The sequence below is a fragment of the Chiloscyllium punctatum genome, chromosome 15 (genome assembly GCF_047496795.1).
Source record: "Chiloscyllium punctatum isolate Juve2018m chromosome 15, sChiPun1.3, whole genome shotgun sequence".
Taxonomy (NCBI): domain Eukaryota; kingdom Metazoa; phylum Chordata; class Chondrichthyes; order Orectolobiformes; family Hemiscylliidae; genus Chiloscyllium; species Chiloscyllium punctatum.
Genome location: NC_092753.1, coordinates 35,846,647 through 35,860,973, shown reverse-complemented (window position 1 = coordinate 35,860,973; position 14,327 = coordinate 35,846,647). Strand labels below are relative to the sequence as shown.

General features: G+C 41.6%; 1 protein-coding gene across 1 annotated transcript in view; it reads right to left on the bottom strand.

The window, feature by feature from the left end:
* The window catches only part of LOC140486199 (cilia and flagella-associated protein 47-like), a 482,883-nt gene that overhangs the window by 340,213 nt on the left and 128,343 nt on the right, over positions 1–14,327 (bottom strand). The window contains exons 30-33 of the mRNA XM_072584990.1: positions 11,701–11,923; positions 7,683–7,847; positions 5,378–5,459; positions 2,783–2,890 (exon numbers count right to left, since the gene is read on the bottom strand). Of these exons, the coding sequence (XP_072441091.1) occupies positions 2,783–2,890; positions 5,378–5,459; positions 7,683–7,847; positions 11,701–11,923 (578 nt within the window). The remainder of the gene's footprint in view (positions 1–2,782; positions 2,891–5,377; positions 5,460–7,682; positions 7,848–11,700; positions 11,924–14,327) is intronic.

Genomic DNA, 14,327 nt, shown 5'->3' with positions numbered 1-14,327 from the left:
CTAGTGACCAATTTCCTGGCTTTGTGTCTGCGTCAAAAGGCATGACAGAACAATAATAATATGGGTCAAATAACTCTGGCTGAGGGGCAATGTGCAAAAAGGAAAGGCAAGGAAATGCAAGGCAGGGATACTGCAAACATCCAGGTAGGCTCAGAGTGAGTGAGCACAATGACAGAGAGTGAGGAGCCTAGAGATGCAGCCTGATCCAATCCATGAACTAGCTATGTCTGACTAAGCATACAGTGTCTTTGCTGCAGCTTCTTGTTCAGCCTGAGGTGAATCATTGAAGTTCAGAAGTATCCTGCATATATGTGGATCCGAGATGTGCTAATAGAATTCTTATAGGTGGGCACACATTGAATAACAATGCCGATTTATATGGGGTGCATGTAATCAGTGTCCATGGAGCATTCACAGAGATGCCGATGCCCAATGTCCAACATTGAGATATTTTGGAGTAAGAGGCAAGTTCAAACCACCAAGAAATCTCTTTGGTTTCCATGTTGGGTTTTCCTAATTGCTAGTTTGTATGGTGAGTTTGCTAAGTTGGCCAAATGGACTGAAACACCTCTACCTGCATTGTAGGGATTCTATAATTCTAAATTCTCAACTGGTGACAAGTTGGACTGTTAAAAAGATATTAAACAAGCAATAAAGAGCATCAATTGGAACCTTGCCGCTCCCATGCAAGAATCTTGCCATTTCACAAGCAAGATGAGATGCGATGATCTCAACATCAAGATGGGCTTTGCCAAACATCTCACATGATTCTACCATCATTTCACCATAGCCCATGGCAGTCAGAACCTGCTACATTTCCTTCCTGGAATATACCATTCTGGAGTAGAGGGTTGGGTAGGAGATGCAGAAAAGAATGTAATTTCTGCTTGGCAGGGGTTCAGTTTTTCTTGGGTGGTGATGTGTTACACAATCCGTGTGGAAGGAGCCTGCCGAAGCTGGTGGCAGAGTGAGGCAAGGAGGAGATTAGATTACTTACAGTGTGGAAACAGGCCCTTTGGCCCAACAAATCCACACTGACCCTCCGAAGAGCAACCCACCCAGACCCATTCCCCTACATCTAACACTACGGGAAAATTAGCAGGGCCAATTCACCTAACCTGCACACTTATGGACTGTGGGAGGAAACCCATGCAGATATGGGGAGATCGTGCAAACTCCACACAGACAGTTGCCTGAGGCGAGAGTTGAACCTGGGTCTCCGGCACTGTGAGGCAGCAGTGCTAACCACTGTGCCACCGTGCCACCCATTTACTTGCCAGAGAGAGATTTGGCCACTTACAGAATTAATTATTAAAATACTGAAGGAGGTACAAAAGAGCATCTTAGGATCTACCAGCTTGTGGGCAGCACGGTGTGGAGTTTGCACATTCTCCCTGTGTCTGCGTGGGTTTCCTCCAGGTGCTCCAGTTTCCTCCCACATTCCAAAAATGTGCAGGTTAGGTGAATTGGCCATGCTAAATTGCCCGTAGTGTTAGATGAAGGGGTAAATATAGGGGAATCAGTCTGGGTGGGTTGCGCTTCGGCGAGTCAGTGTGGACTTGTTGGGCTGAAGGGCCTGGTTCCACACTGTAAGTAATCTAATCTTTGACATATCCTAGAGTAGCACAATGAGCTTTTTGAATTTACTGAAGATGGGTTTTGGGATACGCAGAGACTATTGAATTAATTAAAGAAGGTGGGATGGCTCTTATGATCAAAAACTTGCTTCTGTGCCTACTTTCTTCTATCTTTACCTTGTGCTCCCCCCATTACCTTGTGGGGGTTGAAGAGTTTCCAGTGGGAACATCCAATAGAAAATAACGTAACACTTGCAAATGATCATATAGATTGAACTCCAATTTGAAACATACAAGTCAAGCAATGTGTTCCATTAGCTGGTTTTTTAATGATCTTTGTTCATGGGATCCAAGCACCATATTTAAGGTCACCTGGACAGCATTCACTCACTGCAAGTTAGGAGCATTACTTGAGTGAAGAAGCCTGCAGCAAAACATTCTGGCCCACCCATCCTTCGTTGTTCAGTTTGCCTCCATTGCTCAGTCAGCCTGCCTTCCTTCCACCCTTCTACCCTTGCCCAGACACACTAGATGCTTCCACTCTCAGCCAGACTCCTTGGAAATCCTCTTAGACTACAGCCAGCTTCTCTCAATCATGGCATAACATTGACAAGTGCCCCCCAGAGCTACTCATTCTCAAGGCCAGGAAAGTGAGTACTGTGGCTTGCATGCCACTTTAAGCAGTCATGAATTGAACGCATCTACAGCTCACTCGTGTAGAACTTAACAAGGAATTCTGGTGTGCTGGCTTTTAATAAGTAATTCATGCAAATGCATGCAAAAAGGCTTCCTGATTCTTGCTATTGGGAAGCTCTATGACCTTTCAATTCAGAGAACTTAATTGGAAACTTTCATCTGACCACTGGGAATCCAGGTTTTGGCTTCTTTCCCAATTTAGCTCCCTTCGCCACGTCTTCCTGCTCCCAAGAGCAGCCAATGATTCTGAACAGTCAACTTTTAAAAACTTACAGCTCTTCTAGTTAAAGTAATTGAATATAAAATGCTGTTGAATAAATTTAAAATTGTCTTACAGTACTCCCTTATATTTTCAAAGAAGCACAAGCTGCAAGAATTATCGGTAAATCTAAACCAGTTCAACATTGAGATATCCAGATAAATAGGATATAATGTTCAGACTACACACTGAATGCAGTTAATAAGGTCAGCTCTAAACAACCACATGATGTGCCTTTTATACATTTTACCTTGTAGATCTGTAGCAGCAAGTCAGTCCATGAACGTTTACTGACAGACTCAAACACACCATCACCTAGTTTAAAGATTTCAGTGCTTTCAGTGATCTGCGAACAACCCTAAAAAAGGCAAAATGTAATTTAGGCACAGTGCTGTTTTTTCCATGCTTACACAGGTAAAAGATTTAAAGAACACCCCTTGTGGCTATGTTTTTGATTTAAAGTTTGTTTTAAAAAAAGGTTTATATAAAATCAAATGTTTTTTAGCAGCATAAATCATCCAAATGCATACTCCTTATCTGTAAGAGAATACTCTAGATCTTTGATCCTAGTGTAATGTAGATAATGAGAAGGAAGACAGATTTTCTGTTTAGCAGCGTCTTTCAAGTATAGTCCTTTAATAACACAAAACCAATTTCGGAAAGAATGGTTGAGTTTTGTTGTTAATATTCGAAGGCTATTTTATGACACTGATTGTAATAATCTGGTATACATTACTTCACTTTTCCTGTGAATAACAACATGAAAAGTGCTACTATAGTATAGCAGAGGAAACAGATGCGGGACAAATGTGCTAATAATTTGACATTGCTCAAAGTGTGGAACAAGGTATTATAATCTTCTTTCATCCATTTGTAACATGAGCTAATGAAATTTTGCAGTAAGGATGGGAATGAATGAAACATAAAAGGTAAAGCTATAAAATGGTTTTATTACGTGAATAACAAGATGACTGTGAGAACTTGGCCCACAATATTAACCTCATATTTCTCATTGTAGAGATGTCTATGAGCCTGCTGAATAGTTTAAGATAAACTATTTCATCTGTTTCTCATATTCAGGTTTGAATAGAACAGGGAGGAAGCGAAGACTGAAGATGCTGGAGAGTAGAGTCGAGGGGTGTGGTGCTGGAAAAGCACAGCAGGTCAGGCAGCATCTGAGGAGTGAGATAGGAGGAGAATTTCTTCAAAGTAGGCCACCTTGGAAGAGGCTTCCTGGTGAAGGGTCTTTTTCCATGTTGTACATCTCTATGACTCTATATTCTTGGGTATGTTGGATTGCCTGGCCATCAAATGTAGTGGACACTTAGGAGGTAGAATTGCATGGAAGCCTGCTTAATGAGCAAGAAGCTCCTCCTACATAATTTTCCTCTTTGGGGCACCTGAGCAATCTGATGAAAACTCTCTGATTTGGAGTGAGCATGTCAGATGCTGGACAGCTGAATGTACATTTTGGACCAATATGCATAAAGATCCAGTAAGGTTTCAGTGCAGATTGTTTCTCTACAAAACACAGGATGACTGGAGTATGTTGTGATTTCTGTTATGTTTGACTTTACAAAGAACTGTGAATAAAAGTACTGATGGTAATCTTATCAGATTAGATCTACTCCATGACGCGAAGAACTGTGCTACTGCATATCAAAAATGTTTTATAAAGTAGATAACACTGCAAGAATAACACAAATACAATAGTAATTGAGTTCACAAAGACAGTCATTAAAATGCTATAATTTACATCTTTACAAAAATAATTTCAAAGTATAGTGAAATGCAGTTACCCATAAACAACAACTTGCAATGTTACTGTCTCTAACAGGATAAAGTAGACAGGCAAGGCTGGAAGGACACAGCAAGCCAGGCAGCGTCAGGAAGTGCAGAAGTTGATGTTTCGGGTGTAACCCTTCTTCAGGTGTGGGGGGAGCTGCAGATAAAGGGGGAGATGGGGCACGGTAGTGAAGTGGGGATAGGTGAAGACAGATAGAAAGTACGACCTGGTTGGTCAATGGGAGGAATGAATCCTTTTGTGGCACGGAGCAGTGGAAGGGAGGGGGAGGAGCTGGGAATGGAGTCAGGGTATGGGGAGGGAGATTATTTGAAATTGGAGAACTCAATGTTGAACCCTCCTGGCTGTAAGGTACCCAGGCAGAAGATAAGGTGGTGTTCCTCCAATAGGAGCTGTGGTTTGTTTTGGCAATGGAGGAGGCCCAGAATGGTCATGTCTAAAAGAGGCCTGTCTACTTTGGATTCCAGCATCTGCAGTTTTTTTGTCTTTAAAAGAATAAAAAACCAAACACTTTACATGTATTGTTGAAATAAACTGATACCAAACCATAGAAAAAATTAGGTCCGATGATCAAAAGATTAGTTTGGTGAGCATATTTTAAAATGAAAGAAAATTCAAGATACTGACAACTTCAGGAAGTGAATTCCAGAGCTTTAGTCCTTTTAGTTGAGGTGACAGATGACAATGATGGAACAATCAATGTCAGAAATTCTCATGAGTCCAGAATTAGTGCACAGCAAACATCTTGGGTGGGTATAAGGCTGATGGAAATCAGAGACAGGGAGATGCAAAGTCATTGAAGGATGTGAAAGCAAGGGTGAGAGTTTTTAAAATTGAGGTGGTGCTTCACTGTGAACGAAGATAGGTCAGAAAGCGCAGGAAAAATGGCCGAGAAGCAGTCGGTATGAGTTAGGGCATGGAGAGCAGTTTTGAATGATGCCACATTACAGACGGAATGATGAGGGAGACCAGCCAGATTTGTGTTGCCATAAATTTAGCAGCAAATCTCTGATCTGCTGACCAAACAAGTAGGATCCCTACCTGTAGCTGGTTCCATTGTTTAAACTGTTCAGGTTCAAGTAAGAATTCTGGTTTCACATGAGCAAGACAAGCTCCTTGAACTCTGTAATCATGTATAATTAAAATGTAGGAAAAAATGTCATTCATTATGCCCAAAAACTAAAGATTACATGTGTCTTCTGCTTTACAGTACCTAGGGGAAAATGTCATGTTACTTCTGGACCGATTTATTACAATTATGAAATAGGAAAGTCCTCAGATAATAGAATTTTATATTCAACGGCTGGAAAATATAATCTACTACAACGGCACGGTGGCACAGTGGTTAGCACTGCCGCCTCACAGCGCCGGAGACCCGGGTTCAATTCCCGCCTCAGGCGACTGACTGTGTGGAGTTTGCACATTCTCCCCGTGTCTGCGTGGGTTTCCTCCGGGTGCTCCGGTTTCCTCCCACAGTCCAAAGATGTGCAGGTCAGGTGAATTGGCCATGCTAAATTGCCCGTAGTGTTAGGTAAGGGGTTGATTTAGATGTAGGGGTATGGGTGGGTACGCTTCGGCGGGGTGGTGTGGGCTTGTTGGGCCGAAGGGCCTGTTTCCACACTGTAAGTAATCTAAATCTAAATCTAAACCTGAAGGTGGGAGCTGAAGAGTATGATTGGATAATGTCTACATTTCCCTGTGGTAAAGATGTCTTGAGAATGTTCATATTCAACTGGGCACCAATACAATAGTTAAACAAATAGGGCTGTTCCCTTGAAGGTGATAGTCCTCTACTTGAGAACAATTCATTTAAGTAAAGAAAAAGAATCAGGGTTTTCTTTCCAAACATGGTGAATGGGAGAATTAGTACGAATGAATCGTTATTGTTAGAACAAAGATTTGTCACAAATATCTGCCTGGAGAAATTAACACAATTATTTCAACTAGGAATATCATCAGTTATACATATGTCACATTTCTACACATGGATTTCCTCCAGGTGCTCTAGTTTCCTCCCACGGTCCAAAGATGTAGAGCTAGGTGGATTGGCGGTTCTAATAACTGCCCCATAGTGTCCAGGGATATGCGGGTTAGATGGGTTAGCCTTGATAAAACCCTCATGCAAAGGTAGAGGGATGGGGTTGGGAGATGGGTCAAGGTGGATTGCTCTTTGGAGGGTGAGTGCAGACTCAAAGGGCTGAATGGCCTCCTTATGCACTGTAGGGATTCTATGAATTTATTATTCTATTCTATGGTTCTAGATCTCCTCAGAAAATGGTAATAATGTATTGGATTTTGAAACAGTAACAAAGAAGGAAACATAACATAGGTCAAAGTCAAAATAACGTGTGTCTAAGAGAATTTTTTCTTCATTCATGAATGGGATGTGAGCATCATTGGCAGGGACATTATTTAATGGTGGAGGTGTTTTACTTTCTTGAATCACTGCGACTTGTATATAAACCACAATACTATTAGAAAGGGAGCTGCAGGAATTATTTTTATGTTCGTGGGATGTGGGCATCACTGGCTAGACCAGCATTTATTGCCCATTCCAAATTGCCCAGAGGGCAGTTAAGAGTCAACCACACTTCAGCGAATCTGAATTCACATATAGGCTAGAATAGGCAAGAATGGCAGATTTCCTATCCTAAAGGAACTATTGAAACCAATGTTTTTTTACAACTGTTGACGATGGTTGCATCATCATCATTAGGTTAGTTTGCATTTCAGGTTTTTAATGAGTTCAAATTTCAAATTTCAAAATCCATGTCCCCGAAACAACACCTTGAGGTTCTGGATTACCAATTCAATGACATTAACATTACATCATCACCGCCTCTTTAGGCACAGCAACAGCAGAGAAATAATGATGTGGTTCCAAATCAGGATTGAATTTCAAGTCAGGATGGAGTGTGCCTTCGAAGTGGAACTTGCAATTGATGGCGTTGCATGCATCTGCTGCCCTTGTACTTCCAGGTAGTATGTAAATTGCCTTGCTTCCCACCTCAGAAGGGCCTCATGAAATTGTGGGAAATGGCAGCATTGTCAGTCATCTGCCCTGTCCCACTAGCATTAAATTCTGCCAGTTATCAATATTTTTCTCCTTAAAGTTGTCACCTATCCTGCTGTGTACTTCCTACATATCTTGTTTTTTATTTCAGATTTTTAATCATGATTGTATTTTGTTTTTGTAACAGTCAAGGGGGAGCATCTTCAATAAATTCCTCATCTCCTTCTGGGAGATTAATGCAGTGCAGAATTCAAAACACATCTAAAGCCGTAAGTTATAACACATTAAATTAGCAAAGCAACCACATATTAAAACAAAAAGATATCCACTTACTTTAAGAATGTAAGCAGTGTTGAATATTGCCAGTGCAATTGTAGTAAACGTTCCATAGGGTCACCGAGCAATGGTTTCTTTCCAGTGAATCCTGGCAGCCACTGGCCACTCAGATGGTTTAGCATTTCATAAATTGTCTTTGTATCTCTACCAATATGTTCTGTGCTGTATTGAGGAGAATTTTAATATTCAGATGCATATAACACTCTAGAGTTCCTTTACTTTACTGTTACTAGCAGTTTCCCAGTTTAGTCGAAGCTCTAAAGTTACAATTCTCCATTTAATTGAAATACACAATGACGGAGCAAGAAAATGCACACTGTGTTCATACAAAACATACTGATCAAAGGTATTGGATAAACATACACATTCTGTCCATGACTCGTCCTCAAAATCAGAAAGGATGTGATCTTTATTAAAGCCACAACATGAGAGCATAAAATAATCAATTTATTATAATACATATAAAGATTAGAAAAATCTCTTATCCTGTAATTAACTAATTTCTGGTCTCTTTTTCTGTTTTAGTCTTTTAGAACCTCTTTGTTTCTCTCAATATTCTTTGTATATTTCTGCTGTTATGTTGACCTCCATATTTACCTCCTTTTTCTCACCTTTTGTATAAATCTCTTCTAATCTGTATTCAGTCTATTCTTTTTGGGTTTTTTTCTACGTTGGCACAACATTTCAAAGTGAAAACAGCAGTAAAGGGTCGACAAAGAGCTTTCCAAATAGAGAAGTGATGGATGAACAGGATTTAGTGGGAGTGAGGGACTGGTCAGCAGAGTTCAGTTAGTCTTAAGTTTATGCAGTAATTTATAGGACAGCTGATAAAGGAAGATGTTCGAATAGTCAAGTAAGCACGGATGATATTTCAGAAGCAGATGACCTGGATTACGGTGAGGGAGTAAAAGGTGGATGACAGAGGCTGAAGGTAATGGCTTCTGTCTTCCCAATATTTAATTTCATAAAACAAATGTACATGTTCAATATTTTATGAATAAAGGAGGAGAACTCAAAAGCATGCAAGTTTGGTTAATCACTGTAATTAATTAATTGTGCAGATATCCCAACACTGCTGATTCCCAAGGAATTGCTCAAAAGGATAGAGTGGGATTTAGATTGCAGATTTTGGCAGAGACGCGACAGATGAATTTTAATCTGGACAAATGCACTTTGGAAGATCAAATGCAAGTGCAAATTGGCAGTGGCAGAACCTTTAGGGGCATTGATGTACAGAGGAATCTGGACATACAGTTCCACAGATCCATAAAAATGGCAACATGGGTGAATAAGGTGGTCACGAATGCATTAAGTGTGCTTGCCTTCCTCTGTCAGGTCATCAAGTATAAAAGTTGGCAAGTTCTATACAACTGTATAAAACTTTAGTTAGGCCACATTTGGAATATTGCATGCAGTTCTGGTCGCCGCACTACCAGAAGGACGTGGATGCTTTGGAGAAGGTGCAGAGAAGGCTGACCAGAACGTTGCCTGGTCTGGAGGGTTTTAGTTATGAGGGGAGGTTGATTAAACACAGATTATTTTCACTGTAACGACAGAGGCTGAGGGGCAACCTGATAGAGGTCTACAAAATTATGAGAGGTGGAAAGGTCAACCAAAGAGGACACAGGTTCAAGGTGAGAGGTAGAAACTTTAAGGAAAAGTGCAGGGAAACTCTTTCACACAGAGGGTGGTGGGTGCCTGAAATGCACTGCCAGTTGAGGTGGTGTAAGTAGGCACATTAGCAATATTTAAGGTGTATCTTGATACTCACATGAATGGGGTGGGAGGCTGCAAACAGATGGTTAGAAACTGTGTATGGGCAATAAGTAGCAGGTCTATATAAGGATTAGGAATCAGTGCAGGTTTGGTGGGCCAAAGGACCTGTTCCTGTGCTGTATTGAATTGTAGAAATTTTCAACAGGTAATTACAATGTCTGCAACTGTCCAAAATGATCCCCACCTCTCTGTTGGTATTGGAGACTTCAGAGAGATCTGACTTGCTGAGCTTAATAGTTACCCAAGAAAAGTTAAAGGAATTGATCTCTCTGATCTCTCTCACTTCCAGATGATTTCTAAACTAGCCGTGCCCAACCTCGCTCTCCAACTCACCACTGGATTTTCCCAGTCGAGTGTGTGTTGCTGGGAAAGCACAGCAGGTCAGGCAGCATCCCAGGAGCAGGAGAATCGACATTTTGGGCATAAGCCCTTCATCGGGAATGAGGCTTGTGGGCCGGGGCTGAGAGATAAATGGGTGGGAGGTGGTGTGGGTAGCTGAGAAAGTGACAGGTGGATGAACGTGAGGGATAAAGTGATAGGTCAGAGGGAGAAGGGGTGGGGGGAGGGGCGTGGGGGGGATTAGTGACGGACAGGTCTAGAGGGCGATGCCGAGTTGAAGACGTGGGACTGGAATAATATGGGAGAGGGGAAATGAGGAAGCTGTTGAAATCCACATTTATCCTGTGTGTCTGCAGGGTCCCAAGGCGGAATATGAGGCATTCTTCCTCCAGGCGTTGGATGGTAACGGTTTGGCAGTGGAAGTGGCCCAGGACCTGCATGTCCTTGATGGAGTGGGAGGGGGAGTTGAAGTGTTCAGCCATGCGGCAGTGGAGTTGTTCTCTCCGGAACGCTTATCGGTGTAGGGAGGGAACCATTCCCTCCGTGACTCCCTCGTCAGGTCCACGCCCCCCACCAGCCCATACCCAACTCCTGGCACCTTTCCCTGCCACTGCAGCAAGTGCAAAACCAGCACCCACACCACTCCCCTCACCTCTGTCAAATGTCCCAAGAGATTCTTCCACATCCGTCAGAAATTTACCTGTACCTCTAACAATGTCCTCTCCTACATCCATTGCACCCAGTGCGGTCTCCTCTACATCGGGGAGACAGGACACCTTTTTGCGGATCGTTTCAGAGAACATCTCTGGGACACCCACACCCACTCCCCCCCTCCCACTCCATCAAGGAAATGCAGTTATTGGGCACCTCCACTGCCAAACCGTTACCACCCGAGGCCTGGAAGAGGAACGCCTCATATTCCACCTTGGGACCTTGTAACCACACAAGATAAATGTGGATTTCAACATCTTCCTCATTTCCCCTCCTCCACCCACCCCCCCCCCACCTTATTATCCCAGTCCCAAGCCTCTAATTTGGTACCGCACTCCAGACCTGTCCACTACTTCTCCCTCTGATCTACCACCTTCTCCCTCACCTTCATTGACCTATTGCTTTCTCAGCTACCCACCCCACCTCCCACCCATTTATCTCTCAGCCCTGACACACGAGTCTCATTCTTGATGAAGGACGTATGCCTGAAACGTCGATTTTCCTGCTCCTCAGATGCTGCCTGACCTGCTGTGCTTTCCTAGCAGCACACTCCTGACTCTGATCTCCAGCATCTGAAGTCCTTTCTTTCTCCTACTGGATTTTCCTACTCACACATCAACCCAAAGTCTGGCTAATGCCCAGGTCAAATCCACAACTCCCCCCCAGACCCTCTGGAGACCTTCAACCCCTGGCCTGACATCCCAGCTGACCCAAATCTCCTGACCACCCTCCCATACAAATGTACCCACAGCCCATCTCAACACTTTCTGATTCAACTCTCTGACACTGCCAGAAAGTCCATTCAATAATCTAGGCTGATACCTCAGTGAAATACTGATACATTACTTGACAAGCAGTCCTTTTAGTGAAATACTAAATAATAGTCCGGAAATCCTTCTCGTACACAACAAGCACCCTTTGATGACACAGTGGCATCCTGACTAATAATCACCCCTCAGTGTATGCCACTTCAGATAGATTACCTCATCATTTATTTATATGCTGCCTCATTTCCTTACATCACGAAATACATTGAGACCCCTGGATGTTGGGAAATGTGTATGTTAAACACAGGTTTTACCTTTCTTGCTCAAGGCTTGATCTAACTATTCAAACATTGATGGACTTATTGAAGAATGATAATTACAATTCTCCAATACCACAAGACTTAATCATTTGTGATACTTACCTTCGCAGCGACTCTGGTATAGAAACAGGATTCATGCCATTTGGCCAACCAAAAAGAGTGAACCAAGTCCGTACTGCATTCAGAACCCTTTGATAGAAAATATCTTCAGTAATATTCTCAGCAGAAAACAGGAGATCTCCCAAATAGTTCTTCCTGCCTAATAGCTCAGCTTCACTCTCTGTGTCCTTCTTTTCTACTTTGGAATCTGCATTTCTAGAACTATCTGTAATAAACAAGATATGCATTTCATGGGCTTTATAAAATTAATACAATTGTGTTATGCCTCAGCAAAGCAAAAAATTTACTTTTTAAAGAAACAGAAATATGTTTTGCAAATTCAGTTTGTGATTTAATCTGTAATAACCATGAAATACTGAATCTAATTGCATAAGCAAGGAGATACAGTGCAATATTGTGCAGCAAATTGTATACAGAAACAACATCACCAAGCACCAATGATAACTAAACAAATATAAATAGTTTAATAAAGAAAAGGCAATGGGATAGGTTATGCTTAATGGCAGATCAAATCTCAGAAAATTTCATGCTTGAGACAATCACTGACAAAACTAAAGAACATGTAAAATATCGAAAAAGGTGAATAAATCAAAAACTCAGTTCCTGAACATTCCCTTTTGAAAACAAACAACTTTATTACATTTTAAAAGCTATCTATGGTCCTATCACTTCTAACATGGCGCTTGAGGAGCATAGCCATAGTCATAATGCCTAGTCATTAATAAAATTGACATATTTAATAAATTGGATAAAATATCATTCGGCTTCGTAACCAAACATACTATGGCATCATAAAACACATTACAATGTTCAGCAATATTCAGTTCAACTTCATACTTTTCAGGTCTTATGAACAGCTAATGAAAGGCAAGACCTTTTTTTTTCCAAAAACCTGAAATAGGTACAGGATATACACTTTGTCCCCATTTTCTCAGGAACTATCATTCCTACTATATAGATTTTATTAAGTGCTTGACTGCCTCTTTTGACTTCCATTTTGTTTTACTTTAACTTACTTTACAGGCAATTGTCTTCAGTCTTTCAAGTGATGGAGGCATTTCTAGCAAGGTCTTGTTTCTTGTTATCCATCTGTAACTGACTTCAGACTGAGTGGCTTGTTAAGCCATTGCAGAAGGCAGTTAATTGTCAACCACCTTGCTGTGGGTCTGGAGACACATATAGGGCAGTGCAGGAAAAAGTGGTGTGTCCTTCCTAAATCTACAAGAATCAGTGATAGTTTAAAGACTACCTTTCCTGATACTAGTTTTATATTCCTGATGTATTAATCGAAATTAAATTCCACCAGCTGTCATAAGGTAACAAGAACATAAGAACGAAGAGCAGGAGTAGGCCATCTGGCCCGTTGAGCCTGCTCCGCCCCTTTGTGGACTCAGCTCCAGTTATCCACCCTCTCACTGTAAACCTTTAATTCCTTTATTGTTCAAAAAAACTACATTAGTTTTTAAAAACGTTTACTGAAGTAGCGTCAACTACTTCACTTGGCAGGGAATCAACATAGATTCAAAATCCTCTGAGTGAAGAAGTTCCTTCTCAATTCAGTCCTAAATCTCCTACTCCTAATTTTGAGGCTATGCCCTTTAGTCTTAGTTTCACCTGAAACATCCTTCTACTTTATCTTATCTATTCCCTTTATAATTTCATATGTTTCGATAAGATTCCCCCTTATTCTTCTAAATTCCAATGAATATAATCTCAGTCTATTCAGTCTCTCCTCATAAGCCAACTCCCTCAACTCCGGAATCAACCTAGGGAACTTTCTCTACACCCTCTCCAGTGCCAGTACATTCTTTCTCAAGTAAGGAGACCAAAACTGCACTTAGGACTCCAGGTGTAGCCTCACCGGCATCCTGTCCAGCTGGAACATGACCTCCCTGCTTTTAAACTCAATCCTTTTAGCAATGAAGGACAAAATTCCATTTGCCTTCCTAATTACAAGTTGTACCTGCAGATCAACCTGCTGGGATTCATGCACAAGGACACTCAGGTCCCTCTGCACAGCAGCATGCTACAACTTTTTACCATTCAAGTAGTGGTTCTTCTTACTTTTACTAAAATGCATGATTCCACATGTATTAACATTGTACTCATCTGCTAGACCTTTGCCCACTCACTTAAAGTATCTATGTTCCTCTGCAAAGTTTCACAGTACTCTGCACACTTTGCTCTGCCACTCATCTTAGTGTCATCTGCAAACTTTGACGCACAACATGTGGTCCCCAACTCCAAATCATCTATATATAAGTTATAAGTCTATATGTCAGAAGAACATAAGAACTAAAAGTAGGAATAGACCAGTCAACCCCTCTTGCCTACCTTGATTTGCACAAGGCCTCAGCTCCTCTGCCAGTTCCTTATACCCTCAACTGATCATGGTGGGATTTTAATCCATATCCACAGAGCACTAGTCAAAGCACTTGGATTGCTAGTCAGTGACAGTGTCACAGCCATCAATTATACATGATGCAGTTCTGGTGTTTATTTTCAGCTGCCAATAACCTAAGCTACTTAGCCAGCTCAAGTAATATCAATGGAAAGACCTCTTATCAGATAGGACCCTGTAGGTGCTTTAAGTACAGCATTGGCCTGCT